The 26,125-nt window shown below is 39.3% G+C and overlaps 1 protein-coding gene across 1 annotated transcript in view; it reads right to left on the reverse strand.

The window, feature by feature from the left end:
* LOC143770229 (uncharacterized) overlaps positions 1–26,125 on the reverse strand; it is a 263,961-nt gene that overhangs the window by 92,222 nt on the left and 145,614 nt on the right. Inside the window, exons 69-96 of the mRNA XM_077259650.1 lie at positions 21,574–21,676; positions 21,409–21,446; positions 20,249–20,351; positions 20,083–20,120; positions 17,718–17,820; positions 17,586–17,623; positions 16,761–16,869; positions 16,572–16,670; positions 16,313–16,444; positions 15,218–15,231; positions 14,513–14,527; positions 14,284–14,386; positions 13,248–13,294; positions 12,040–12,139; positions 11,836–11,931; positions 10,042–10,070; positions 9,592–9,606; positions 7,823–7,837; positions 6,595–6,700; positions 6,367–6,468; positions 6,252–6,268; positions 5,774–5,870; positions 5,665–5,684; positions 5,387–5,410; positions 4,020–4,122; positions 3,209–3,252; positions 3,020–3,119; positions 1,501–1,602 (exon numbers count right to left, since the gene is read on the reverse strand). Of these exons, the coding sequence (XP_077115765.1) occupies positions 1,501–1,602; positions 3,020–3,119; positions 3,209–3,252; positions 4,020–4,122; positions 5,387–5,410; positions 5,665–5,684; positions 5,774–5,870; positions 6,252–6,268; positions 6,367–6,468; positions 6,595–6,700; positions 7,823–7,837; positions 9,592–9,606; positions 10,042–10,070; positions 11,836–11,931; positions 12,040–12,139; positions 13,248–13,294; positions 14,284–14,386; positions 14,513–14,527; positions 15,218–15,231; positions 16,313–16,444; positions 16,572–16,670; positions 16,761–16,869; positions 17,586–17,623; positions 17,718–17,820; positions 20,083–20,120; positions 20,249–20,351; positions 21,409–21,446; positions 21,574–21,676 (1,912 nt within the window). The remainder of the gene's footprint in view (positions 1–1,500; positions 1,603–3,019; positions 3,120–3,208; positions 3,253–4,019; positions 4,123–5,386; positions 5,411–5,664; positions 5,685–5,773; positions 5,871–6,251; positions 6,269–6,366; positions 6,469–6,594; positions 6,701–7,822; positions 7,838–9,591; positions 9,607–10,041; positions 10,071–11,835; positions 11,932–12,039; positions 12,140–13,247; positions 13,295–14,283; positions 14,387–14,512; positions 14,528–15,217; positions 15,232–16,312; positions 16,445–16,571; positions 16,671–16,760; positions 16,870–17,585; positions 17,624–17,717; positions 17,821–20,082; positions 20,121–20,248; positions 20,352–21,408; positions 21,447–21,573; positions 21,677–26,125) is intronic.

Here is a 26,125-nt window from a genome sequence, read left to right on the forward strand (position 1 = left end):
GATGTTGCCACCCCCATGCTTCACAGTAGGTATGGTGTTCTTTGGATGCAACTCAGCATTCTGTATCCTCCAAACACGACGAGTTTTGTTTCTACCAAAGAGTCCTACTTTGGTTTCATCAGACCATATGACATTCTCCCAATACTCTTCTGGATAATCTAAATGCTCTCTAGCAAACTTCAGATGGGTCCGGACATGTACTGGCTTAAGCAGGGGGACACATCTGGCACTGCAGGATCTGAGTCCCTGGTGGTGTAGTGTGTTACTGATGGTAGCCTTTGTTATGGTGGTCTCAGCTCTATGCAGGTCATTCACTAGGTCCCCCCGTGTGGTTCTGGGATTGTTGCTCACCGTTCTTGTGATCATTTTGACCCCATGGGGTGAGATCTTGTGTGGAGCCCCAGATCGAGTGAGATTATCAGTGGTCGTGTATGTCTTCCATTTTCACATTATTGCTCCCACAGTTGATTTCATCACACCAAGCTGCTTGCCTATTGCAGATTCAGTCTTCCCAGCCTGGTGCAAGGCTACAATTTTGTTTCTTGTGTCCTTCGAGAGCTCTTGGTCTTCACCATAGTGGAGTTTGGAGTGTGGCTGTTTGAGGTTGTGGACAGATGTCTTTTATACTGATAACAAGTTCAAGCAGGTGCCATTACTACAGGTAATGAGTGGAGGACAGAGGAGCCTCTTAAAGAAGAAGTTACAGGTCAGTGAGAGCCAAAAATCTTGCATGTTTTTAGGTGACCAAATACTTATTTTCCAACATATTTTGCAAAAAAAAATCTTGCCAAATCAGACAAGGTGATTTTCTGGATTTATTTTCTCATTTTGACTCTCATAGTTGTGGTCTTCCTATGAAGTCAATTACGGGCCTCTCTCTTCTTTTTAAGTAGGAGAACTTGCACAATCAGTAGCTAACTAAATACTTTTCTTCCCCACTGTATGTTCAAAGTAAAACATAGTCTTTATTTTTGGTGTGTATCCTTCTTTATGCAAAAAAGTCACATATTTTACAAAATTACACACAAATTCTGGAGGGGGTCTGGAGTACATTTGCACAAAAAAAAAATTCACATTTTGCAAAATATAACAAATGATAATTTGGAAACCCCAAACCCCACCTAAATTGTCGAACTAAGAAAAATAACATAATAATTTTAAGTTTAAAAAAAGTGCAAATAAATGAGAAATTAATAAAAGATATAAATATTGCTCAAGCAAAAAACAGGTGCAAATAACCAAAAACTAGACAAAATAAAGGTGCAAAAGCAATCATGATCCTATGCTTTTACTTTTGTCTTTAAGTTGATTTGCTACATTTTTTAGCAAAAAGTCTCACATTCCGCTAAATGGTGCAAAATTTGCAAAAAATATTAGAATTACATAAAGTTATTATGGGAGAGGTAATCGAGTACATTTGCACAAAATTTTTGTGAATTTTTGAAAAATTGAATCATCTGGAAGCTCCAAACACTGATGATAATATTAAGTAATACTTACTGCAATCATAGGTTGGACAGCATTCTGAATTTACGTCAAACTCCGTAATCACTGCTTGGCTGTTTTGTCCGCAGTTTGGTGCAGGGTTGCAGGGCTGACATACTGTAACAAAATACATATTGGGGTTTAGTGTGGTGTTCGATTGTCTTATCAGCATCCAAAACGGACATTGGATCTGACATATAATTCTTTGTAACGAAATCGCAGTTGGCGATGAAACGCGCGTCGAGGTGCTGTTTGGCAGCCCAGACAGATGGCCACGGGTAATGCATCATGTCTTTGATTTTTGTATTTTCCATTACATTTTTTGGCCTCCACAACATTGTAATAAAATGCGATCAAAACATCGTATCTATCCCAAAATGGTATCAATAAAAACATCAGCTCGGGCCACAAAATAATAAGCCCTCACCATCCCCAGATTCCAAAAAATGAAAATGTTTCAGGTCTTGGAAAATGGTGACAAAAGCAATATTTTTTTTCAATGCAAATTTCACAATTTTTCTTCACCACTTAAACAAAAAATACTGCACATTTCATATCTGCGTACAAGTACTGACCTGGAGAAACATATTGGCAGGTCAGTTTTACCGTATAGCGAGCATGGTAAATTAAAAACTCAAATAACAATGTCTCCCTTCACAATTACCTTTGCACACACTCAATAGATGATTCAAGAGAAAAAATCTGAGTCAGTCTATTGCTGCTAAGGTACATGCGAAGTCCTGAAAATACAGGAAGCATAATTTAACAACACCACATGTCTCCAATGTAGAGCTGTCAATAGTTTTGTATGGTCAAAAATTAAGGGCAGTCTCTTTTTTTTTAAAGTCAGACAGTCTCTTTTTTTACCATAAAAGATGACCTATTGTTAAAATCAGTTTTTTTCTGTTACATGTACCTTTAAAAAAAAAAGTGTTGACAAGTTTTTGTTTTCATATCCCAATCTTATAAATAAAAATTTGTAATCTTGCAATTTTCACACTGGCCACTGGAGCTTTTTTAAACTCCTACTTCCTGTCTTTTCAGGAAGCATTTTCATCAGGCTCTTTATCATTAGAGACAGGATTACCTTGACAGGTAACATTTTTTTACCAGCTTAGAAGAACTAGATGATATCACAGTTCTACCTCCTTTCACAATGACCTTTGCGCCCGCTCATTAGAAGCTTCAATAGAAAAGATCTGAGGCAGTTTATTGCTGCTAATGTACATGTGCATTCTAGAAGGAACAGGAAGTGTAAGTCTAAAACAGCCCCATTAGCCGGTGTGAAAATTGCAACGTATCTAGTTTTATTTTTAAAAACAGCTCATGATATGAAAAAAAAAATTTTAAGCATAAAACCTAATTTTAACTTTTCCTGATGACACTTTCCTTTTAAAAATAAAGATTCTGAATATTTATGTCCATAGAATAAGACCTCTTCCTGAAGCTAAAGTTTTTTTTTAGGAGATGTGTGTGGATCCCAGGATTTGTTTAGCCTAATTCACTGATTGCCTTCCTACCGGTTGCAACTTACCGCATTTATACTGTGGACAACATGGGTCATCTCCTCCAGCAAACGCTTGGGTGGATCCTATTTTGTGGCACTCAATCACTGGGCACTCTTCATTACAGTTCTGAAATAACAGAAAATATTTAAAAATGAGCAAAAATTGGCTGTGACCACAAATGATAGTATCTGGTTATGGTGCGGGATCATACTTACCTCTGGTATCTCAGGAGTGGTTGATGGTGGTGTTGGTGGTGGTGCTGGAAATAACAAGAAATTTCCATAGTAATGCTACATTTCATTCTCACAGCTACGTTATTATGGTATTACCCATGAAAAGTATTAGTAGGTGAATTGAATCTATGTAGCCTTATAGAAAACTGATTACACATTTCACATTTTACCAGTCAAAGTGACAACCACCTGGTTTTTATTCATTTGCATAGTTGCATAGTTAGTGCACGGGCAAAAAGGATTACTGACTTTATTTTTTTTATAGTTTTCACAGACTGATCTTTCTTCTCAAAATTTTCAGTTCATGGGTAAAATCTGTAAAATACAGACTTTTCCATTACTGAGATAGGAGGTTATAGTTGGTGCTCATAAAATTCTATGGATAGGGGAGGAGCTACATGGACATAATATTGCAAATTCTCTTGATAGTTATGGTTGTTCAGAGCAGGGAGTCACAACAAGGAAAGTGTTTTTGGAGGACCTAGGTTGTACAGACATTGAATTGATGGTCCATTTATTTAATTAGGTAACCTGTAATACTCTATTTGCCCACCGGGTTTGCTATAGGAAAAGTAAAACCCAAATGTAATCAGCATAAAAAAGTGTCAAAAATGCAGTGTAAACCCCCCAAGAGAACAGGTTTTGGCTGCAGAAAAAAATACACAAAAAATGCTACGTGTGAACATAGCCTTAATTTTCTATCAAAAACACATCATTACTTCTACTTTGGGTCAACAATAAAAATTACTTCTTTTGTAAAGGTGCCTTCCATTGAAATAAAAAGAAAACTTACCACACTCATACAAGGGGCAGCAGGGATCATTGGAGTTAATCTTCACAATTAGTTTCTCATTTTCGCGACACTCAGGTATGATGCATGTAGCACTATCACATGTCTGAAGGAACAGAGAAAGGTGGGAATAAATTATGTGATCATAATCGTGTTGTCTCAGTTTCTTGTAAACTGGTACTTTGGTGAAAAATAAAATGTTGGATCTCCTGCAATTTTACAATTAGAAAAATAATGGTAGGATATTAATTAATTGAAAATGTCTGATGGGTACCGGTCTCAAAAAAGGGGCTCATCGTGGACTCTTACAGAATGGAGAGTTGGCCGTACATGGGTACCGCTTCCTTTATTCATTGAGTTGGGAGCTCCAGCATTCCTATGAAGGCTAATGGAGGCAGTCCTGCGTGTACGGCCATGTCTTCTTCTCAAGATAGATGTTGTTCTCAGCGGCAGGACCACATCTATCGGACATCCTATCTACCCCAGAGGTACCCAACCTGGGACTTGGGAGTCACTTATGGCTCACGGACACATTTTGTATGGCTTGTGGCTGTCTGCCGGCTTGGTGCACTAGCAAACAGCTAAGAAGAGGTCTCCAGATGTTGACTTTTCTGAGTTGGGCCTGATCTGGATGGACATTCATTGGCCATGGGGGTGGAGAGATAAATAAGGTTAGCTGGAAATAGGATGGTGGCACCAAATACGGGGCACTTGAGTCTAGAAGAAATAGTGTGGTTTGGAGTGTTTGATGTGAGAATATCGACTGGAATAAGATGAGAACACCTGGATGTATGCATGCTTGGTACAAGGCAGGGCAGAACAAGGTCTTGGTGTGATTTCTGGTTGGCAGCTTTGGACATCATCCTGGTAAAGGGTGGCCCTGGCTGTAACTACTGGGGAAGAGTTAGGGGTCTAGATGTCACTATCTGGATGTGGCTCATGCCATCTGTTAGAGGTGAATGTGGCTCTTAGGGTAAGAAAAATTGGGAACCACCGATCTACCCTTATGATGTCCATAAATGACCAAGACGGGACAACCCTTTAAAAAAATGGAAGACTCAAGCAACTTCCTTAAAGAGGTTTTGATCAAAATACAAGTAATCCTATATCCAAAAGATAAGGGATAATTTGCTGATTACTGGGGTAGCAACTTCTGGATACCCATCAACCCTGAAAATGGGGCTTTTCCACTGTCTTTTTTCAAGTCCTTTAGAGAAGGATATTGGAAAATGGCAGAGAAGAATATCAAACATCACAGTATTGTTGACCTGAAAACAATCTCCACAGTTATAAATGCCAACGAAACAATTTGAAAAACAATGCAAGACACTGTGTGCGAATACTGCCTTACCCGAGTTCAGCAAACTTACCTGAGGAGCAGTGGGAGGAACAGTCTACGAGGCAAAAGATCACAACAATTACGTTAATCATAAAGTCTTGATAGTAAAACTATTGCCAAAAGCATATGCCCATTACATGCCATCATGGGCATCCTAATGTCAAGCTGTCAAACATCAATTTGGGTGGTTTGTTAATTATTTCTCTCCCTATATAAAAATTACATGGCAATTAATTAACTGCTAATCTGAATACATAGGTCTGATACCATAAACACTGTAAAAATAGACATATAAAATGTTCGACATACCGGTACTGGAGTTATTGGTACTGAAAAAAAAAGAGCATATGCAGTTTACAATACTGTGATTGGTTCTCAAATGATAACAAGATAACCTTAATATTAAGCTTATACTTACCACAATCTGTTTGTCTACAGCAAGGATCAGAACCATCATATTCAATTGGGATTTCACCTACGGCGCACTGTATTACTGGGCAAATCACATTTGCGCACTACGGCACACAAAACACATGCAGTTAGAATACATCATATATGCATTATCTTACATCATAACCTAAATATAAGAGATGAATCCCTTGTTCAGAAGGTTTCCTGGTGGCTGGATATCCAGGTCATCACTGTTTCTGCTGTGACTCTGAAGGCAATGCCCACAGCAAACAAAAGGCCCACAGCAAACAATTGGAATCAAAGTCCAATCTGGTACAGATCTGTAAAAGGGATGCTGGGGCAAATGATTCTACCATCTTTATCTACCCAAATGTCACAAGGTATAAACCCATGTTTCGTTTCAGTTAAAGTGCTTGTTTTGAAAGTAGTCACTTCTTTAAATCTATCCTGTCGTATATCTTATTTTTGGGGTCGTAGTTCCTTACCGGGGGAAGCGGTGGTTCTGTTAAGAAAAAAATGAAAGGAATAGAAATTAAATATTGTTTAGGATTTATGTAATCTTAACCCCCCAAAAAATCACTTCTCAAAGCAAGCTCTTACCACACTTGTATTCTGGGCAGCATTCTGTGTCCGGATCTCCAACTCTTACTGGAGGACTTCCATCATTACAAATCGGAATAGGGTCACACACGGCCTTGCATGCTGAAAATAACATAAAAATGGTACAAATTTTTGGAGCTATTGGTTCTCATGGCAAAGCTGCAGCTTTTTCCATATATGGTTTCCAAAACGACTTTAGTATGTGACTCGTTTTATTAGGCGACTTACTGCAGACAAAGTGTGGACAGCAGCTTTCAGCCCAAGGGATGATATCGAGGGTCGAGCCCTTTTTGTCACAGGTTATTGGATCGCAGAGGACATCTTTACAGAGCTCCTATAACAAATAAGGAAGACGAAACATATTTAGTTTGCACAGTCTTTCACATGTTTTATAGTTACATTTTGCATTACTATTAAGGTCTCTACTTGCTGTAAGTTAACATAAACACTCTTAGCTTACATCCAGCAGTTAGGTAGGGGCAATAACTCTTCAGTCTAATCACAGTTGGGATGGCAGATGACAAAAATTATTAAAAGGGTCATCCACTGTGTGACAACTCCTAACTAATGGCCATAGGGTGCTGCATGAACTTAAAAAAAAAATCTATACTTACCCCCCAGACCAGTGCTTCCCCTCTAACTTTCTTCCTTATGTCCCTCTTGGGTCACCTAACCAGTCCCTCATCAGAAGGTGCTGATCAGCTGCAGCCATTACAATAGTGAGCAGAAGATCAGCGAGGGACACATGGCTGAGAGTAGAGGAGCAGTGGTAGTCCAGAAGGTAAATATAGACTCTTTTTAATACAATTTAATGATAATCACAAATGCAGACTCTTTACTGTAAGAGAAGTGAGATTATAGATTCTTTACTGTAAGAGCAGTGCGCTTATGGATTCTTTACTGTAAGAGCAGTGAGATTATAGATTCTTTACTGTAAGAGCAGTGAGAGTATGGATTCTTTACTGTAAGAGCAGTGAGATTATAGATTCTTTACTGTAAGAGCAGTGAGAATATGGATTCTTTACTGTAAGAGCAGTGAGATTATGGATTCTTTACTGTAAGAGCAGTGAGATTATGGATTCTTTACTGTAAGAGCAGTGAGATTATGAAAATCTCTACCATATGATGTTGTAATGGTTGATTCACTAAAAAAATGTTCTAGGATGGTCTAGATGTCTTTCTTGAAAAATATAATATCACAGGTTATGCCTACTAGATTCTGTGAGGGGACATTAATCAGGGAACTGGTCTGACTCTCCATATTAAAGGATGTTTTCCCCCTAATGTGAAGGAATTAACATCTGCCTTTTGATCAACATGTAAAGTTATAGGCTTTTGTCCACCTTCCACCTTAAAAAAACCCTAAGAAACTATATGTAGCAACTTAAGGGGATGTCCATAGTGGACAAGCCCTCTTAAGTCATGGTATAAATATATATCTATATGCATATCTTACCGGAGTAGTTGGTGCCTGTAAAAAATAAATAAATAAGTGTAATGGTTAGAACATAGATTTCATAATCCAGAAGAATAGTAAACTTCTATTAGCAGCAAAGCAGGTACAATTGGACAAAAAAATGAAGTGTAGGTTCCTTTTTTTAGATACCAGATGTACGCTTTTTTGATCCAAATAATGTCAACTATGTACCCAGTGTTATTTATATGTACTATTGCTATTTACTTAGTTAGTTACTGCAGGGGTTTTTTTTCACTTTGTTTTTATCTTCGGTTTTGTCTGTTAAATGACCACAGTGTGAACGTGCTCCTACACATTGCACTTATAACAACATGTGTTCCGGCTCATTTCTTTGGTTTTCTGTTAGTTTTTTGTACACACAAGGGGCGTGGCTCCCCCTTTTGAGGGCTGTGCATTTTGCCTTTATAGCTTCCCATAGGCAGATGCAAAACTGTCAGGCCTGTGTCCTTCTGTTGAGGCCTACTGGCACATAGAGAGGTACACCTTCAAGAGTTAGGTACCATCCCGATTGGGTTCACCTTGTCGCAGTGGGAAATGCTTTTATGCCTTTTTTTTAATCAAACTAATGTCAGGTAAGTACCCTATGTTATTTTCATGTACAATTTCTATTTTCTTACAGCAGGATATTTGCTCATTTTTATTTTTTATCTTAGATTTTGTCTGTTAAAGGGAACCTGTCACCCCCCCCCCTCCAGGCATTTGAAACTAAAAGAGCCACCTTGTGCAGCAGTAATGCTGCATTCTGACAAGGTGGCTCTTTTAGTTCTGGGTGCTGTAATTGCCGAAATAACAGTTTTGTAGTTTGTCCTAAATACCTTGTCTTCAGTCCTGGAGGCAGGCCTTTCCTCCTTGCTGCAGACGCCACACAGCCGTCACTCACATCTTCTTGGCGCCGGGCGCCGCCTCCTCAGCGCTGTTTTGAAATGAGCCGGCACCTTCAGTCTTTTCTCCTGCCTTGGGCAGGCACAGTGAGCGCTGCCCGTCCTCATATGCAGTCTAGCGGACTGCGCCTGTGCGGCCGCCCTGCCTGTGAATCCCAGCCCCGCAGTGTCTTCTGACTTATTCACATTGCGGGGCGGGGATTCACAGGCAGGGCGGCCGCACAGGCACAGTCAGCTAGACTGCATATGAGGACAGACGGGCAGCGCTCACTGTGCCTGCCCAAGGCAGGAGAAAAGAGCGCAGGCGCCGCATCATTTCAAAACAGCGCTGAGGGGGCGGCGCCCGGCGCCAAGAGGATTTGAGTGATGGCTGTGTGGCATCTGCAGCAGGGGGGAAAGGCCTGCCTCCTTGACTGAAGAAAAGGTATTTAGGACAAATTACAAAACTGATTATTTCTCTAGTTACAGCACCCAGAACTAAAAGAGCCACCTTGTCAGAATGCAGCATTACTGCTGCACAAGGTGGCTCTTTTAGTTAAAAACGCCTGGGGGGGGTGACAGGTTCCCTTTAAATTGTCACAGTGTAAACATGCACCTACACTCTGCACCTATACCAACATATGCTCTGATTAATTTCTTAGTGCTTGCTATAAGTTTTAGGTTTTCATCTATATTCCGCCTTAAAAACTATGAAACTATTTGCAGCAACTTAAGGGGACAAGCCCACTAAAATCATGGTATATATATATATATATATATATATATATATATATATATATATACACATTATATATATACATAAGTACATACAAGTATATATATATATATATGTATATATCTCTCTGTGTACATGTGTACATGTCTTACCGGAGTAGTTGGTATCTGTAAAATAAAATAATAAATGCAACGGTTAGAACATCGATCTCATAGTCCAGTAAAATGTTAAATATGACTATCAGCAAATAGGATTTAATTGGACAAAATTTTTTTTAAAGTACACCCACTTTTAGACGCCAGCAAAAGCATTGGCTTATTGCAGTAATGTAAGAGAAACATAAGTTGCCATTTTTCCCCATTTCTACCATGTCAATATTATTTACAATGTCATTGTTCGCTCTTTAGACAATGCTGCACAATGAAATATAACATTGATGATAATACTGTATTGCTTCCTGTATTGTACGCGGCAAGCTCCCCCTAGTGGTGACTGCAGACAGGCATCATTTTAACACATAACTCTATGTCTATGCAGGAGGTTTTGATAAACAGAACTTGGTCTTTAAAAGTACTAATAAGAAGGTAATTCGTTTTACTTACAGGTTTTGGAGGAGGTGTTCCTTCATTAGCTATATAAAAAAAAAAGGAGTGAACATATTAAATACATTATTAAAGGAGTTATCCCATCAATACATATTTATTACCTACACCCTCTGATCCTAAAATACAGGAGTTTCCTGTCCACTGTATGAAAGGAGCATTAGTGCCCATACATCACCCCAATGATCTATTTCACTGTCTATGAGACCGATGGTCACACATGCACTACCTCTCACATAGACCCATAAAAGTGCATGAAGTATCTTTATTCAAGGCTATTCATAGAATTTCCCCAGATAAATGTATTCTCTAGTTTTTCATATTGTACCACCTATATAATTGATGTAAAAATATATATATATTTTTTTTTTTTCTTTTCTTTTTTTTGCAGCATTTTTACTGCTTTTTTTTTAGAACTGTAAGTCAAAAGGTAAATATTTACACACTACAAACAGTCTGCTTATTTTGACATTTTAACGCTTTTGGTGATTTTATGGGTCTTTTCCAATTTTCTTTTCGGATTGCAGCATGCTTTAGGTATCACATATTTCTAGCCATTTATCCATAAAGTTCCCTGTAGAAGGGAGCAAAAAAAATTAAAAAGATTTAAAAAAAATGGCTTGTAAAAAAAACACCTAAAATTTATAGCGCTTTTTACAAACCCCCAAAATACGCCAAAAATGATTCTGTCTGAAAGAAACCTTCAATGACACTTTTTTGATATCCTGAAAATGAAATGATTCAAGGGTAAACTGATTTTTAAGTGAATTCTTCCTCTCCTGCCATTGGCACAACATGTCATTAGAGGGGGTCCGATCTGAGGCATTGTCCTCAGTAGGCTGGCTAAGTGACCAAGTGCTGACTGCGAAATAAAGGGACAGCACTCAGTCCTGAGTCTCCTGACTAGTCAATGGGGTGTCAGTTTCCCGAGACTAGTCCGCCCTCTTTCCATTATGTCTCACCCCTCTGGGCGTGATAACACAATTTGCGGGAGCCGAGGCCTTCGCCAGTCCCTGCAAATCTCGCGCATGCGCACCGCTCATTTTGACAGCGTCACTGCACCTCTGTAGTCGGGTGTACTCTTCCCAACTTCAGAGGCTCAATGTGCATGACCAGAAGTGCAGAAGATGGCTCATGTCTGTGGAAGAGCCGAAGAACAGCCAGATGCAGCAGGAACAAGAGGAGCAGCTGGAACAATGATGTCAGGGAAAAGATGCCACACAGTTGACAATATAGATGAAAAATTTCCTTTTTTTCTGGATGATTTTTGTTTACGGTTATGTAAAATTAGCCTAACAATCTTTTTTGGGGGGTTAAGTCCATTTTTCACGGCCAAGTTTTTTGACGAATATCACTTGTACCTATGATTGCCTATAAGTTCACATGTTCGATTTTTTGGGTGGATCGAGACCTTGGAGCAAAATCGCAGAGACATCATGTCCGATATTGATCCAAGTGTCAAAATCGGCAATGCGAGTCTACGGGTTACAGAAACTATGTCGGAGTGCCGACCATTTTTCACGGTCTAGGAGAAGGCGGAAAAACTCTTTTTTCTTGATTATTTGTTTCACATTCAAGAAAAACTGATGAAACTCTGAAATCTGAACAAAATCAGTGATGAAATTTGGGGCATTTTTCACATCCATAAAAAAAAACTACCTATAAATGAGTTGTAAGGGCAGTGTCCTACAGCATGATTAAGGCATATTGAAAGTTTCTGTTTCATATAAATTACTTTTTTAAGAAAATTCATCAACATTAAGAAATAATAATAATGAATGAATGAATACTGACGGCATTTGTATTTTGGGCAACAATCCATTTCTGGGTCAATTGTCATGATTGGTTTGTTTCCGTTACAAGCAGGGGCAGGGCTGCAAGGTTCACATTCTGTAAAAAAAATGCATATCTGTCAATAAGAATTCTACAATACAAATATAATATGTGAATATCTCTTGGATGCCAATGTGAAATATGGCACATTATTGGGGGACTTACCGCAATCATATACAGGGCAGCAATCTTCCACTGATATCAGAACTTTTTGGGAACCCGTCATGAAACAATCGACTGTCTGGCAATTCACATTGTCACATTTCTACAAATAAAATAAAAAATAAAGTATTTAATCTTGAAACTAGATCTGGATTGTGAGATTATCTGCTAAGAGTTGGAAATCCAAAATGCATAAATTATTAAATAGTTATCTTAGCTGATTACGCTGGTGTAATTACATTGAAACCTCATGCTAGAATCACCGAATTAACCTTTTTGACTGTTTTCCTACCCAATATTAAAAATGACTCATAAAATGCCTAATATACGGTAATTTTGATGTGGATTTTCAAAGTAAGTAAACAGGCCTCATCAGGTCTAACATGTCTATCTAATATTGTATCTGGTTTGAATTGTGAGACCTGGTAAAGTGCTACATTTTGACTAGTAAGTTTAAAGAGATACAATCATTTTAATTGCAATTCTGGCTTTCTGAAAAAAGTGATGGATTATCAGACTTTCTGGGGTACAAACAAAATTTTAGATAGAAACAAAATGAACATAAACACTGCTATAAGCAAGTAAATAGTAATAGTGCATGTAAATAACAGGATACTTAGTAAACACTGTTTTTGATCAAGAAAAAAAGTGTAAAAGCCATCCCACCATGTCAAGGTGTACCCTGTCCAGAAGGTCCTAACCTCTAGTATTAAAACCTTACCATGGGTCAAAAATGAGCCAAACTGTTGATACTCAGCATCCATTTTCTGCACTCCCCTACTTTGGGATGGTCATTACGTTTATATAGCTTCCCATTACTGGGTGTCCCGGTCCTGCTTGGTCCTTATTCACATTGACGTCACTTCGACACATGGTAAGGTTAAAATACTAGAGGCAAGGCTAGGACTATCCCGAAGGGGTCACCTTGTTGCGGTGGGATGGCTTTTACTCTTTTTTTTTAATCAAAAACAGTATTTACTAAGCATTCTACATTAATTATATGCACAATTACTATTTACTTACAGCAGGGTATATGTTCATGTTGTTTCGATCTTAGGTTTTGTGTATTTAATGGCCAGTGTGAACATGCTCCTACACGTTGTATGCATACCAATTTACACTCCGGCTCATTTCTTTTCCTTTTACTTTCTGTTGTATGAGTTTCTGGATTAAACGGATTTAATTTAATGTAAATATGTTGGTATACTTACACCAGGTGTTGGGGTCCATACAGGTGGAGGTGTCGTTTCTGAAGGCACTATAAAATCGAATAGATTTTTAGCTCCTGTCATTTCACCTATTTTTTTTTTACCATTCATTGTTTTTTAGCCCTTGTCTGGCACCATGAAAAAAAAAATCACTAGATGTTCAATCTGCATGAATCTCTGCATTCATTGAAAGCCATGAGTAATGACACTGGCTGTAACTGCTCAAATCCCTGCACTCACTGAAAGCCATGAGTAATTACACTGTCTGTAACTGCTCAGATCTCTGCACTCACTGAAAGCTATGAAAAATGACACTGTCTGTAACTGCTCAGATCTCTGCACTCATTGAAAGCTATGAATAATGACACTGTCTGTAACTGCTCAGATCTCTGCACTCACTGAAAGCCATGAATAATGACACTGTCTGTAACTGCTCAGATCTCTGCACTCACTGAAAGCTCTGAAAAATGACACTGTCTGTAACTGCTCAGATCTCTGCACTCATTGAAAGCTATGAATAATGACACTGTCTGTAACTACTCAGATCTCTGCACTCACTGAAAGCCAAGAGTAATGACACTGGCTGTAACTGCTCAGATCTCTGCACTCATTGAAAGCTATGAATACTGACACTGTCTGTAACTGCTCAGATCTCTGCACTCACTGAAAGCCATGAGTAATGACACTGTCTGTAACTGCTCAGATCTCTGCACTCATTGAAAGCTATGAATACTGACACTGTCTGTAACTGCTCAGATCTCTGCACTCACTGAAAGCTATGAGTAATGACATGTCTGTAACTGCTCAGATCTCTGCACTCATTGAAAGCTATGAATACTGACACTGGCTGTAACTGCTCAGATCTCTGCACTTATTGAAAGCTATGAGTAATGACACTCTCTGTAACTGCTCAGATCTTTGCACTCACTGAAAGCTATGAAAAATGACACTGTCTGTAACTGCTCAGAGTAATAATGGAGATTTCAGTTCAAGAGAGGGACGCAGTGCTCCGAAGTGTAAGGAAATGTTCTCTACTTACCACATTCATAAGCTGGACAGCATGGATAATCTGAACTTTGTTTCACAAGGAGGTTTTCGCCAGCAGGGCATTGTTGTTCGGCACATCTAACTCCATCACATGGCTGTCAAAATTAAAAAACAGGTATTCATACTGTTCAACTAAACAAGAACTAAAGCATTTTTTGCCATTTATTTATTCAGCTTATCACACATAGACACTGATAAACATAGTATATAATTTTACTTACATTGGGAGTTGGGGTCTGTATAAATATGAAAAAAAAATATTTAAAAATTGTAAATCAACCACAATATATCAGAAGCGTTAAACAAAAAAAATCAATCCACAATGGAGGAAAGAGATTCATCAATAGTTATTTTATGTACACATACTGGCACATATCACTAGTCATATTTGGTAATTTTTGAAGGTTGGCAGGCAATAATGTTTGCACCAAATATAATAATATAATATAAACTTTAGACCATTCCTATACTTGTTAGAAGCTTCCTTTAGTAACCCCAATTTATCTCCTTTGCTCACACTCTAAGCTGTAATCTGCAGTGTGTAATTTCTTTTCAGCACCCCCGAAGGGGAAACTAGGTATTACACATTACACATCCTCTATGTAATGTAGGATGAGCAAGGTCCTCCAAAGCGAGAGATGCTCCCCAAGACATGTATTTCCAGAATACAGACATGTATTTATCACATTAATCTCCGACAAAATATATACAATGGTCGACAATCCCTTAAATAAATGTGCCGCATTTTACAACACCCTGATTGCTACTTTTTTTTTTTTACACTTTCCAAAATATCGGTCAGCAAAGCCCTAAAAAATGACTAGAACTGAAAATAATTGTATTTATAAACCTATTTTTTAGGGTTTTGTGCCCCATGATTTAACCATGCAATATATCACATATTTGATATTTAGTCAATTACTTACAGGTTCAGGGTAAACTGGAAAAGAAAAGAAAGAAATATTTTTAAAAAAGAAAAGTAGGTACAATACAGTAATTTCACTTTTTAAGATGTTTTGAGCATGTAAAACTATAGGACAGTGATCTTCCTCTTTATATCTTTTTGGATCATTGAAAAAGGACCTAACAGGCGATTTATGCTGCCCAAACCGAAGCTAGCATGAATAAGATCATGGCTGCACGATGGCAGCCAGGGATTGTATACCATTGTATGAAATGCTGCCCCGTTTTGCACATCCAGCCACTGACCATATAACTAGACGGTTGTTGAACAAGCGCCGGTTCAGATAATTGACAGGTGTCTCCCACATGTGCACATAGAGAAAGACCTGCCTATTACCTGCAGTGATGCCGGAGAATTTCAGAGACTAATTAACTTGGTGGCAATTATTTAACCAGGTTACCATTCATGCTGTCCATGATTTGGGCTGCATAAATCAGATGTCACGTTCCTTTTAATTTACATGTATTTTATAGGTAGATAGCTAGATAGATGATAGCTAAATAGATAGATAATATACAGATAATAGATTGATGAATAGATAGATAAACAGATAATAGATAATAGATTGATAGATAGATAGATAGATAGATAGATAGATAGATAGATAATAGATAGATAAATAGATAGATAGATAGATAAATAGATAGATTAGATAGATGATAGATAGATAGATAGATAGATAGATGATAGATAGATAATAGATAGATAGATAGATAGATAATAGATAGAAGATAGATAGATAGATAGATAGATAGATAGATAATAGATAGATAGATGATAGATTGATAGACAGACAGATAGATAGATAGATAGATAGATAGATAGATAGATAGATAGATAGATAGATAGATAGATAGATAGATAATAGAGGGATGGATAGATAGATAATACATAGATAGATAATAGAAAGATAATAGATAGATGATAGATTGATACAGTAGATAGATAGATAATAGATAGATGATAGATAATAAATAGATGATAGATAGATGATAGATAGATTGATACAGTAGATAGATAGATAGATAGATAGATAGATAGATAGATAGATACTTACCGCACTCAAATCTTTGGCAGCATGGATCTTCTGAGGCCACCTCCACTAAGTTGCCATCTCCTGTACAGATGATGGTAGCACAGGTGACACCCGCACATTTGGTGGGTGGAGTTGTGATAGGTGTCACGATACCTGTCAAAGAACCAAACATAATTCATTAAAGAATATTGTCTGTCTACACAACTGAGCTGAAATTTTACAATAAGGCTCATCGTGCACCATTGCGTTTTCTAACAACCCTCTTTCCGTGGGTACTCACACTCATACTCTGGGCAACAGTCAACGTCGGGGTCTCCAATTCTAAATGGTGGACTTGAATCTTGACAAATAGGTGGAGGATCACAGGTTACCTGGCATTCTAAAAAAAGACAATGCATTGATTAGTTAGCACAGTACAAGGGGTCAGTGTGAGGGAGAAGACCCATATCTTAAATATAGAAAGACTTACGACACTCGTAGCGTGGGCAGCATATGTTATCCCATGGTATTTCTACTAGGCTAGCTCCATTCTTAGTACATTTGACTGGGGGCTCACAGAGGACATTTTTGCATGGCTCCTAAAATTCATACAGACGTAATATTACAGAAAAGAATGGTGAATACTCAAAGGTACACAATTGCATCATATCCAAATCATTAACATGTCTATCTATCCTGTGATTTCCATAATTCCATCACTTTTCCTTCTCGGTATGTTGAGGCATTTCGATGTTGAGGTGTGTATTTATATATATGGTCCTTACAAAGGATCTCCAAAACACAAATCTGGATCTCCGTCCACCAGTTAAAGGTATACTAGTGATTTTGTATCTGGTATGTGTGTATTCTAAACTAAAGAGATAAATTAATTCCTGGTTGAAGAATTGAGGAAGGGAAAAGTTTTGTGATTGCAAGATATTACATAAGCATGGCGTATGTCCATGAGCTGCATCGAGTATTGCACCTCCAGGTCAACTGCAACTCCTGCACACTCCTGCTAACAAGAGACCTTGCCTGATAAGCTTTTTCCATGCATATCATGTTACTTCCTTGCCCTATCTAGACCTCCAACAGTACAGGAGAGCTGTCATCTGTCTCTGAATTCTACAGGCTCAAATGAATTTGACATGACTCTGCTGACCATGACCCAGTCTAAACAGCAAAGCTAAAAGTGAGCTGTGAAAAACAGAAAATGTGAAAACTATCAATATTTATAATCTTTTGGCAAAGAAAGGTAAAAAAAACTAAAGAAATATTCTAAATGATGCATTTTAATAAACATATATGTTTTTACCTCGGTAGGAGGTGCTGTGGTGACTGGAGGAAGAATTGCTGTAGAGACATAATCATAATTAACTCATTGTTCATTAATTTGTATTACAGTCCTTATGCAATGTACAAATCTGAAGTCATTCAGCATACTTACGAAAGCATTGATATTTTGGGCAGCAGGGGTCTGATGAATCGACTTGTTGAAGATATTCTCCATCGGCACATGTTTCTATGCTGCAGACAACGTTGCTACATGCCTACATTGGAGCAGGATGAACATGATGTCAGATAATCCGATATATATCATCTATAAGCTCAGAAAGATACATGTGTAGTCTCCACACATGATGACCCATATTATTAATTTTACCTCTGTTGTTATTGAAACTGGGCTGGTTGGTATCAAATGTGTCGTAGCCGAGGCTGGGTACTGCATATCTGGCCTCTATTCACCCCAAGAGGGGGTGGATGTGCGGTACTGAGCCATGCCAATCATACAGTTCACAGAGCTGTGCAGCTCCGCAGCTACGCATTTCCAGTTGCTGACGCTATCGGGTACAGCTAATCGGCGGTGGTGCCGATGCTGCACTCACCAATCAGATGCTGAGAGACTGACCCAGAAGGATAGGTCATCAACATAAAAGCATAATTACTGAGGAATGCTTTTGTAATTTGGATATACACAGAGTATTATGTATAAAAGTAATACAAAGAAAACATGCAGACATCAAATCTTCTCCAGGTTGACTGTAATCCCTGCACGGTCCCGGTAACAAGGGAGCTTGTCTGATAAGCTTTTCCATATTTATAGCCAAAGCTAACGGACAATACTCTGTACTCCTCCTTCTAGACCTGTCCTCTGCTTTTGACACAGTTGACCACTGCCTCCTACTACAGATCCTCTCCTCCTTTGGCATCAAAGACCTCACCCTATCCTGGATCTCCTCATGCCTTTCCAACTGCACATTCAGCATCTCCCACTCCAACACTACCTCCTAATCCCACCCTCTCTCTGTTGGACTCCCCCAAGGCTCTGTTCTAGGACCCCTACTCTTCTCAATCTATACACTTGGCCTGGGACAACTCAAAGTCTCATGGATTCCAGTACCACCTTTATGCTGATGACACTCAGATATACCTTTCTGGCCCAGACATCACCTCTCTGCTGTCCAGAATCCCGAAGTGTCTATCAACCATATCCTCCTTCTTCTCCTCTCGCTTCCTCAAACTCAATGTTGACAAATCTGAACTCATCATCTTTCCTCCACCTCATAGATCTTCCATACCTGACCTATCTATCGCAATTAACAACATCACGCTTTTCCCCATACCGGAAGTCCGCTGCCTCGGAGTAACCCTTGACTCTGTCCTGTCCTTCAAACTGTACATCCAAGCTCTTTCCACCTCCTGTCGCCTCCAGCTCAAAAATATCTCCAGAATCCATCCTTTCCTCAACCATCAATCTACTAAAATGCTTGTGCATGCCCTCATCATCTTCTGCCTTGACTGCTGCAACATCCTTTTCTGTGGCCTCCCTGCTAACACCCTTGCACCTCTCCAGTCCATCCTTAACTCTGCTGCCCAACTAATTCATCTCTTTCCTCGCTACTCCTCCACTTCCCCGCTCTGCAAATCTCTTCACTGGCTCCTATTCCCTCAGCGTATCAAGTTCAAATTACTGACACTGACCTACAAAGCCATCCATAACCTGGCTCCTCCATATATCTCTGAACTAATCTCCCGATATCTTCCCTCACGTAATCTCCGGTCCTCCCAAGACCTCCTTCTCTCCTCCACACTTATCCGTTCCTCACCCAACCGCCTCCATGACTTCTCCAGAATATCCCCCATCCTCTGGAATTCTTTGACCCAACACATCCGACTATCAACCACATTCAGATCCTTCAGATGGAACCTGAAAACCCACCTCTTCAGGAAAGCCTACAGCCTGCACTGACCCGCAGCCTCCTCACCACTACCGGACCTCCTACCGCCTCACCAACACTGGAGCTGCTGCAACCCTCAACCTATTGTCTCCTTCCCCACCATCCTGTAGAATGTAAGCCCGCGAGGGCAGGGTCCTTGCCCTTCTGTATCAGTCTATAATTGCTAGTTTGCTTACTGTAAGTGATATCTGTAATTTGTATGTAACCCATTCTCATGTACCGCACCATGGAAGTAATGGTGCTATATAAATAAATAATAATAATTTATATAGTGTTACTTCCTTTCCCTATCTAGACCTCCAACAGTACAGGAGAGCTGTCATCTGTCATTGAATTCCACACCCTCAAATGAATTTGAAATGACTCTGCTAACCATGCCCCAGGCTAAACAGCAAAAATAAAAGTGAGTTGCAAAAAAACTGAAAATGTCAAAAATGTCAATAGCTTTTTTTTGTGTAATGCCTTGTTAAAAAATGTCATCATCCATTTATATTCTTTTGACAAAGAAAGGTAAAAAAAAATAAAGAAATATTCTAAATTATGAATTTTAATAAACATAATATATGTTCTTACCTCGGTAGGAGGTGCTGTGGTGACTGAAGGAAGAATTGCTGTAAAGACATAATCCTAATTAACGCATTGTTCATTAATTTGTATTGCAGGGCTTATGTAATGTACAAATCTGAAGTTATTTGTCAAATCAATGACAAACAACATACAGCCCTTATAGTATACTTACGAAAGCATTGATATTTTGGGCAGCAGGGGTCTGATGAATCGACTTGTTGAAGATATTCTCCATCGGCACATGTTTCTATGCTGCAGACAACGTTGCTACATGCCTACATTGGAGCAGAATAAACATGATGTCAGATAATCCGATGTATATCATCTACAGTATAAGCTCAGAAAGAAACATGTGTAGTCTCCACATGTGATGATGACCCATATTATTAATTTTACCTCTGTTGTTGTTGAAACTGGGCTGATTGGTATCAAATATGTAGTAGCCGAGGCTGGGTACTGCATATCTGGCCTCTATTCAACCCAATAGGGGGTAGATGTGCTGTACTGAGCCACGCCAATCATACACTTCACAGAGCTGTGCTGTGCAGCTCCGCAACTACGCATTTCCACTTGCTGTAGCTATCGGGTACAGCTAATTGGCACTGGTGCCGGATGTTGCACCCACCAATCAGATGCTGAGAGACCGACCCAGAAGGATAGGTCATCAACATAAAAACATACTATGATTACTGAGGAATGCTTTTGTAATTTGGATGTACATAGAGTATTATGTATAAAAGTAATACAAAGAAAACAGATGCAAAAATCTAATCTTCTCATGTATGAGATTCCCTGCCTAGGAAATATGGAGACTGGAGAGTATACAAGAAGTGGTGGAAATTGAAGCTCTTGGGACCCAATGGAGAATCACCATGTGGGTGCCCAACTATCACAGGTTTATAACAGCATCAGTCTTTTCCGATGGGATAGAGGGTAATTTTGGGACTCCCTAGACTCATGGTCTCCAGGTCTAGTGCAACCCCTGCATGCTCCTGGTGATAAAGGACCTTGCCTGATAAGCTTTTTCCATGTATATAGTGTTAATTCCTTTCCCTATCTAGACCTCCAACCTCACAGGAGAGATGTGATCTGTCATTGAATTTCACACCCTCAAATGAATTTGAAATGACTCTGCTGACCATGCCTCAGTCTAAACAGCAACAATAAAAGTGAGCTGCTTAAAACAGAAAATGTAAAAAATGTCAATAGCATTTTTTTGTTTAATGCCTTACGGGAAAATGTCAACATTTATTTCTTTTCTTTTCTAAAAAAAGGTTAAAAAAATAAATATTAGAAATGATGAATTTTAATACCCATAATTTATGTTTTTACCTTGGTAGGAGGTGCTGTGGTGACTGGCGAAAGAATTGCTGTAAAGGCATAATCATAATTAACTCATTGCTCATTAATGTGTATTACAATGATTATGTAATGAACATATCTGAAATCATTTGGGAAATCAATGACAATAACATACAGCTCTTATAGTACACTTACGAAAGCATTGATATTTTGGGCAGCAGGGGTCTGATGAATCAACTTGTTGAAGATATTCTCCATCGGCACATGTTTCTATGCTGCAGACAACGTTGCTACATGCCTACATTGGAGCAGAATGAACATGATTTCAGATAATCCGATGTATATCATCTATAAGCTCAGAAAGAAACATGTGTAGTCTCCACATGTGATGACCCATATTATTAATTTTACCTCTGTTGTTGTTGAAACTGGGCTGGTTGGTATCAAATGTGTAGTAGCCGAGGCTGGGTACTGCATATCTGGCCTCTATTGAACCCAATAGGGGGTGGATGTGCCGTACTGAGCCACGCCAATCATACACTTCACAGTGCTGTGTTGTGCAGCTCCGCAGCTACGCATTTCCACTTGCTGTAGCTATCGGGTACAGCTAATCGACGGCGGTGCCGGATTTTACACCCCCACCAATCAGATGCTGAGAGACTGACCCAGAAGGATAGGTCATCAACATAAAAGCATACTGTGATTACTGAGGAATGCTTTTGTAATTTGGATGTACATAGAGTATTATGTATAAAAGTAATACAAAGAAAACAGATGCAAAAATCAAATCTTCTCATGTATGAGATTCCCTGCCTAGAAAATCCGGAGACTGGAGAGTATACAAGCAGTGGTGCAAATTGAAGCTCTTGTGACCCAATGGAGAGTCACCATGTGGATGCCCAACTATCACAGGTTTATAAAAGCATCAGTCTTTTCCGATGGGATAGAGGGTCATTTTGGGACTCCCTAGACTCATGGTCTCCAGGTTGACTGCAACCCCTGCATACTACTGGTGACAAGCGACCTTGCCTGATAAGCTTTTTCCATTTATATCATGTTACTTCCTTGCTCTATCTAGCCCTCCAACAGAACAGGACAGCTGTGATCTGTCATTGAATTTCACACCCTCAATTGAATTTGAAATGACTCAGCTGACCATGCCTCAGTTTAAACAGCAACAATAAAAGTGAGCTGCTAAAAATAGAAAATATCAAAACTGTCAATAGCATTTTTTTGTTTAACCCCTTAAGCCCCAAGGGTGGTTTGTACGTTAATGACCGGGCCAATTTTTACAATTCTGACCACTGTCCTTTTATGAGGTTAGAACTCTGGAACGCTTCAACGGATCCTGATGATTCTGACAATGTTTGCTTGTGACATATTGATCTTCATGATAGTGGTAAAATTTATTTGATATTACCTGCATTTATTTGTGAAAAAAATGGAAATTTGGCGAACATTTTGAAAATTTCGCAATTTTCCAACTTTGAATTTTTATGCCCTTAAATCACAGAGATATGTCACACACAATACTTAATAAGTAACATTTCCCACATGTCTACTTTACATCAGCACAACTTTGGAACCATAATTTTTTTGTTAGGGAGTTATAAGGGTTAAAAGTCGACCAGCAATTTCTCATTTTTACAACACCATTTTTTTTAGCGACCACATCACATTTGATGTCATTTTGAGGGGTCTATATGATAGAAAATAACCAAGTGGGACACCATTCTAAAAACTGCACCCCTCAAGGTGCTCAAAACCGCATTCAATAAGTTTATTAACCCTTCAGGTGTTTCACAGGAATTTTTGGAATATTTAAAAAAAAATGAAAATTTAACTTTTTTTCACAAAAAATTTATTTCAGCTCCAATTTGTTTTATTTTACCAAGGGTGCCAGGAGAAAATGGACCCCAAAAGTTGTTGTACAATTTGTCCTGAGTACACCAATACCCCATATGTGGGGGTTAACCACTGTTTGGGCGCATGGCAGAGCTCGGAAGGGAAGGAGCGCCATTTGACTTTTCAATGCAAAATTGGCTGGAATTGAGATGGGACGCCATGTTGCATTTGGAGAGCCACTGATGTGCCTAAACATTGAAACCCCTAAAAGTGACACCATTTTGGAAAGCAGAACCCCTAAGGAACTTATCTAGATGTGTGGTGAGCACTTTGACCCACCAAGTGCTTCACAGAAGTTTATAATGCAGAACTGTAAAAATAAAAAATCATATTTTTTCACAAAAATTATCCTTTCGCCCCCAATTTTTAATTTTCCCAAGGGAAAGAGAAGAAATTGGACCACGAAAGTTGTTGTGCAATATTTCTTGAGTACGCTGATGCCCAATATGTGGGGGTAAACCACTGTTTGGGTGCATGGCAGAGCTCGGAAGGGAAGGAGTGCCATTTGACTTTTCAATGCAAAATTGACAGGAATTGAGATGGGATGCCATGTTGCATTTGGAGAGCCCCTGATGTGCCTAAACATTGAAACCCCCCACAAGTGACACCATTTTGGAAATAGACCCCCTAAGGAACTTATCTAGATGTGTTGTGAGAGCTTTGAACCCCCAAGTGTTTCACTACAGTTAATAACGCAGAGCCGTGAAAATAAAAATTCTTTTTTTTAACACAAAAATTATTTTTTAGCCCACAGTTTTATATTTTCCCAAGGGTAACAGGAGAAATGGGACCCCAAAACTTGTTGTGCAATTTGTCCTGAGAATGCTGATACCCCATATGTGGGGGGGAACCACCGTTTGGGTGCATGGCAGACCTCGGAAAGGAAGGAACACCGTTTGGAATGCAGACTTAGATGGAATGGTTTGCAGGCGTCACATTGCATTTGCAGAGCCCCTAATGTACCTAAACAGTAGAAACCCCCAGAAGTGACATTGGAAACTAGACCCCCAAGGAACTCATTTAGATGTGTTGTGAGAACTTTGAACCCCCAAGTGTTTCACTACAGTTTATAACGCAGAGCCGTGAAAATAAAAAATAATTTTTTTCCCACAAAAGTGATTTTTAGCCCCCAAATTTTTATTTTCCCAAGGGTAACAAGAGAAATTTGACCCCAAAAGTTGTTGACCAATTTGTCTTGAGTAAGACGATACCCCATATGTGGGGGAACCATCGTTTGGGCACATGGCAGAGCTCGGAAGGGAAGGAGCGACGTTTGGAATGGAGACTTAGATGGAATGATCTGCCGGTGTCACATTGCATTTGCAGAGCCCCTAATGTACCTAAACAGTAGAAACCCCCCATAAGTGACCCCATATTGGAAACTAGACCCCCCAAGGAACTTATCTAGATGTGTTGTGAGAACTTTGAACCTCCAAATGTTTCACTACAGTTTATAATGCAGAGCCGTGAAAATAAAAAATCATTTTTTCCCACAAAAATGCTTTTTAGCCCCCCAAACTTTTATTTTTCCAAGGGTAAAAAGAGAAATTGGACCCCAAAAGTTGTTGTCCAATTTGTCCTGAGTACGCTGATACCCCATATGTTGGAGTAAACCCCTGTTTGGGCACACGGGGGAGCTCGGAAAGGAAGGAGCACTGTTTTACTTTTTCAACGCAGAATTGGTTGGAATTGAGATCAGACGCCATGTCGCGTTTGGAGAGCCCTGATGTGCCTAAACAGTGGAAACCCCCAATTCTAACTGAAACCCTAACCCAAACACACTCCTAATCCCAACCACACCCCTAATCCCAACCACACCCATAATCCCAACACCACCCCTAACCCAACCACACCCCTAACCCTAATCCCAACCCTAACCACACCCCTAACTCCAACATACCCCTTACCCTAATCCCAACCATAATCCTAACCACACCCCTCACCCTGACATACCCCTAACCCTAATCCCAACTGTAAATGTAATCCATACCCTAACTTTAGCCCCAAGCCTAACTGTAGCCCTAACCCTAACTTTAGCCCCAACCCTAACTTTAGCCCCATCCCTAACCCTAACTTTAGCTCCAACCCTAGCCCTAACTTTAGCCCCAATCCTAACTGTAGACCTAACCCTATCCCCAACCCTAACCCTAGCCCTAACTGTAGTCCCAACCCTAACCATAGCCCTAACCCTATCCCTAACCCTAGCCCTAGCCCTAACCCTAGCCCTAACCCTAACCCTAGCCCTAAGCCTAGCCCTAACCCTAGCCCTAACCCTAACCCTAGCCCTAACCCTAACCCTAGCCCTAACCCTAGCCCTAGCCCTAACCCTAGCCCTAACCGTAGCCCTAGCCCTAACCCTAATGGACATTTTTATTTTATTTTATTATTTTTCCCTAACTAAGGGGGTGATGAAGGGGGGTTTGATTTACTTTTAAAGTGGGTATTTTAGCGGATTTTTATGATTGGCAGCTGTCACACACTACAAGACGCTGTTTATTGCAAAAAATAGTTTTTGCGTCTCCACATTTTGAGAGCTATAATGTTTCGATATTTTGGTCCACAGAGTCATGTGAGGTCTTGTTTTTTGCAGAACGAGTTGACATTTTTATTGGTATCATTTTTAGGCACGTGACATTTTTTGCTCACTTTTTATTCTGATTTTTGTGTTGCAGAATGACCAAAAACCAGCTATTCATGAATTTCTTTTGGGGGGATGACGTTTATACCATTTCAGGTTTGGTAAAATTGATAAAGCAGTTTTATTCTTCGGGTCAGAACGATTACAGCGATACCTCATTTATATAATTTCTTTATGTTTTGGCTATTTTATACGATAAAAACT

This window comes from Ranitomeya variabilis, chromosome 4 (genome assembly GCF_051348905.1).
Source record: "Ranitomeya variabilis isolate aRanVar5 chromosome 4, aRanVar5.hap1, whole genome shotgun sequence".
Taxonomy (NCBI): Eukaryota; Metazoa; Chordata; class Amphibia; order Anura; family Dendrobatidae; genus Ranitomeya; species Ranitomeya variabilis.